Here is a 3,283-nt window from a genome sequence, read left to right as displayed (position 1 = left end):
TTTTGTGCTTTCATAAGTGCACCACATTTGGCATACATATCGGCCACAACATTTGCCAGGCAGGCATCAATGAATGAAGTCCTTCCTTGGCATCTAGCTAAGACAACCTAGATTTTCCATGCCATAACCATGTTGGGCACCTCTTGCAATCAACAATCCATCAAGACATTTTCGTGCTTTGTGAGGCACGATATTTTTGCATACATATCAACCAAAAGCGGAAGCAATTAGATTTTTCTTGAAACGTATAAATGTTCCGAATTGTTAAAAATATAGCCACTGTTAACTACGTTCTAGGGTTCAGCTCAGACTCACACAGAGAAACGACATGCCTGGCAAGCAGGATTTTCGATGGGGCGATCTGGGTGAAGACGATGAAGGGCCAGATGCAGTGTTACCCCCCACGCAAGTAATTGGCCCCGACGAGAAGGGGATCAAGATCGTAACAGAGTGGCGCAAGAATGAAGATGGCGCCGTGGTGAAGGTGACCAAGACAGTGCGCGTCAAGCGGCAGCTCAAGAAGCTAAGCCCCGCCGTGGCAGCTCGCAGGAACCTCAAGAAATTTGGCGATGCTGTTGGCCAGAATGCATCGGACAATCTCACTGTCGTCTCCATTGAAGAGGTTTTTCTTGAAAGGGCAAAGACTGGCAACACTGCGGCTTCATCTAAGCAAGACGGTGCCCCTCCTGCCTCTGGTGACCTGGCTTCCCTCGGCAATGCCTCCCTGATTGTTTGCCGCATCTGCAATAAGAAGGGTGATCACTGGACTTCTAAATGCCCCTTCAAGGATCTTATGGGCGCAAGGGGCTTTGGAGAGAAGCCACCTGATGATGATGCACCTATCTCATTGACATCTGCACCAACCACTGCTACCAAGAGCTCCTATGTGCCCCCAAGCATGAGGGCTGGTGCTGCTAAGAGTGATGGGGATAACATGCGGAGAGGTGGCCGTGATGAGAATTCCATTCGAGTTACTAATTTGTCAGAGGATACCCGTGAGCAGGATCTACAGGAGCTCTTCCGGCCCTTTGGCCCGATTACTCGTATCTATGTTGCTTTTGACAGGGAGACTGGTCTTAGCAGAGGGTTTGCATTCATCAACTTTGTTAACAGGTTACCCTTTTTCTCAGCGTACTATCTACTACGGAAACGCCCTTTTTTTCCCTTTTGGCCAGAAGTGTTCTCATCATCCTAGAGGTGAATGATGAGCTTGTGCTTTCAGGACTTGCGTTTGGTGCTTTGCAGGACTTTGGGCTCTAGAAGGATGTTTACAATTCTTAGGATTTGTATGCACAGAGGAGGACGTGCATCTAGGGAAGATGATAATCATGTCAATTTGTTTGCATTTAGTGCTTTGCAGGACTTTGGGCTTAGGAGGATGTTTCCAATCCTTAGGATTGGAGGATGTGCATCTAGGGAAGATGATAATTATGTTGATTTTTGAGCACTTGTTTTATGGAACTTTGTTGTTATGGGGTCATACAAGGAGGCATGAGGGGATTGGATGGTTAACCTGCTTGAACAGCGTCTGAGGTATGATGGAAGTGTTGTCAGTTTAATGAATGTAGGAGCTTTGTATTGCCATATTATTAACATACGTTACAATCAGCCAGAGGTGAATGACCTTTAGCAGACAGATGGCTGACTGAATAAAGCTCTTCTTGCTTGATGCACTTAGAGCACAAAGTTACTTTCTCTTGCTATTCAGCTGGCACTGAATAAAGTCCTGTTTGCTTCAACCGTAGTTTCAAAGAAGTTTAAGTATTAACCTAATGACTTTTTTGTCTTGCTTGTAAGCTTCTTAATCAGTAGAGAAAATTTATTATGGTCATCTTGAGGTACATGTGATTTTTGTTCTTATTGCTTAGCACAAGTTTTAGCGTCACTCAAAATAAAAGCTCATGCACTAGGCTAGGGAAAAGAGCCATCATTGTAGCTTGGGCCTCGGAAGGATGTGAGAGCTGACGTGTGAGTTTCATTTAATAAGATTTTTTTTAGTTGATGCATGATGCTATTTTAGTACAGATCTTGCGAGAGATTGAATGTTTGCTCTTTTATACAGGGAGGATGCTATCCGAGCCATTAACAAATTAGATGGTTATGGTTACGATAACCTTATTCTTCGGGTGGAGTGGGCAACACCACGTGCTGATAAGCCTTGAAAGGCTCGAAGACTGAGGAGAACAATTGATCAAGATAGATTGGCCTTCATGTGTTTTGAAACACCGGAATATTCAGGGGCCGACTCAAAATTTGGAAGAGTTGCCCTTATTTTATTATGTATGTTTTAACGATGAGAGTTGCTGTATGAATTTGTGCCAAATATTATTTCATATAAAATGGCTTTAAGTTTTGGTGATGAATTATGCAGTTAAGTCCGCCGTTCCGAAGTTCGAGAAAGTGTTTGGGTCGCTTTCTCTCGTACAGGTTAAGCTCGAAAAGTTTTAGGTCTTACACAAAAGTCCTTGGTATGCTTTATGAGAATTCTCATGTGCTCAGTACTTATCTTACTTGCTGCTAAGGTTAAGGTCGAGAAAATATTTTGATCTCATATAAAGTCTTTGGTATGTTTGGTTGGGATTCTGATTTGTTTGCCACCATTTATTTGCCTTTTATCAGCACTCTGCCATGTACTGTGAATGATGTTATGATAGCTGAAGGGAAATGTGGGGCAGATCTGTTGTGGAATGTTCTAATTCTTGTTTTGGTAATTCCATATGTTTTGATTTTGCCCCTTTTAGGTTTTTGAATGGAGTAGCCTTTGTTCTGATCAAGCTCACTGAGTGATTGTGGAGGTTTGCTTTGAAGATCGGCTTGTGGGAGGTTAGGTTGGCAATGGATTGGCTTTAGGGAGATTTGTATGTAGGCTTGTGTTATTTTTAAGGTACTACTGGTTTTTTCTGGCTCACCATTTGTTGGATTTGATTAAAGTACATGATCCGAAGTCGAGTATTTGATGTTTTAGGTAGCTTATTTCACTGAGGCGTATTGACCAAGGTTGTGCGTCTTTGCCTCTGCATTCTAGTATTATGCTACACAAATACAAGGAGCTTCTCAACATGTTCTGTGTCTTACTTAGTAGCTGCCTGCCCATTTTCTCTGATCGTAATCGTAAGGCCGTGATGTGCGAATAGGGTTTCAAATATTCCAATGTTACTGCTGTGATTGTGACTTACCCATTCCATGCAGGTCATACTTAGGAAGGGCTATTGATTTGCTATTTGCCGCGGGTTAGGCACATGCAAGGAATGTGACCTCTTTCATTAGAAACAAACCTTTCATT

At 42.9% G+C, this 3,283-nt stretch overlaps 1 protein-coding gene across 1 annotated transcript; it reads left to right on the top strand.

Moving 5' to 3' along the window:
• Nucleotides 1-278: 278 nt before the first annotated feature.
• Nucleotides 279-2,363, top strand: EIF3G1 (eukaryotic translation initiation factor 3G1). The gene is made up of 2 exons (XM_086509190.1): nucleotides 279-1,113; nucleotides 2,063-2,363. Exons 1-2 carry the CDS (start codon nucleotides 329-331, stop codon nucleotides 2,160-2,162), a joined length of 885 nt encoding a protein of 294 aa, XP_086365316.1. The 5' UTR covers nucleotides 279-328; the 3' UTR covers nucleotides 2,163-2,363.
• The last annotated feature ends 920 nt before the right edge of the window (nucleotides 2,364-3,283 follow it).

This window comes from Adiantum capillus-veneris, chromosome 3 (assembly GCF_014529385.1).
Source record: "Adiantum capillus-veneris isolate H3 chromosome 3, ASM1452938v2, whole genome shotgun sequence".
In the NCBI taxonomy this organism is placed as follows: Eukaryota; Viridiplantae; Streptophyta; class Polypodiopsida; order Polypodiales; family Pteridaceae; genus Adiantum; species Adiantum capillus-veneris.
The sequence above is the reverse complement of the archived record's forward strand: the minus strand, read 5'-3'. Positions and strand labels throughout refer to the sequence as shown.

Coding starts and splice junctions, on each gene's coding strand:
- EIF3G1 (XM_086509190.1), top strand. CDS start 329: ATGCCTGGCAAGCAGGATTTTCGATGGGGCGATCTGGGTGAAGACGAT. Junction 1,114..2,062: donor TTCATCAACTTTGTTAACAG/GTTACCCTTTTT, acceptor TCTTTTATACAG/GGAGGATGCTATCCGAGCCA.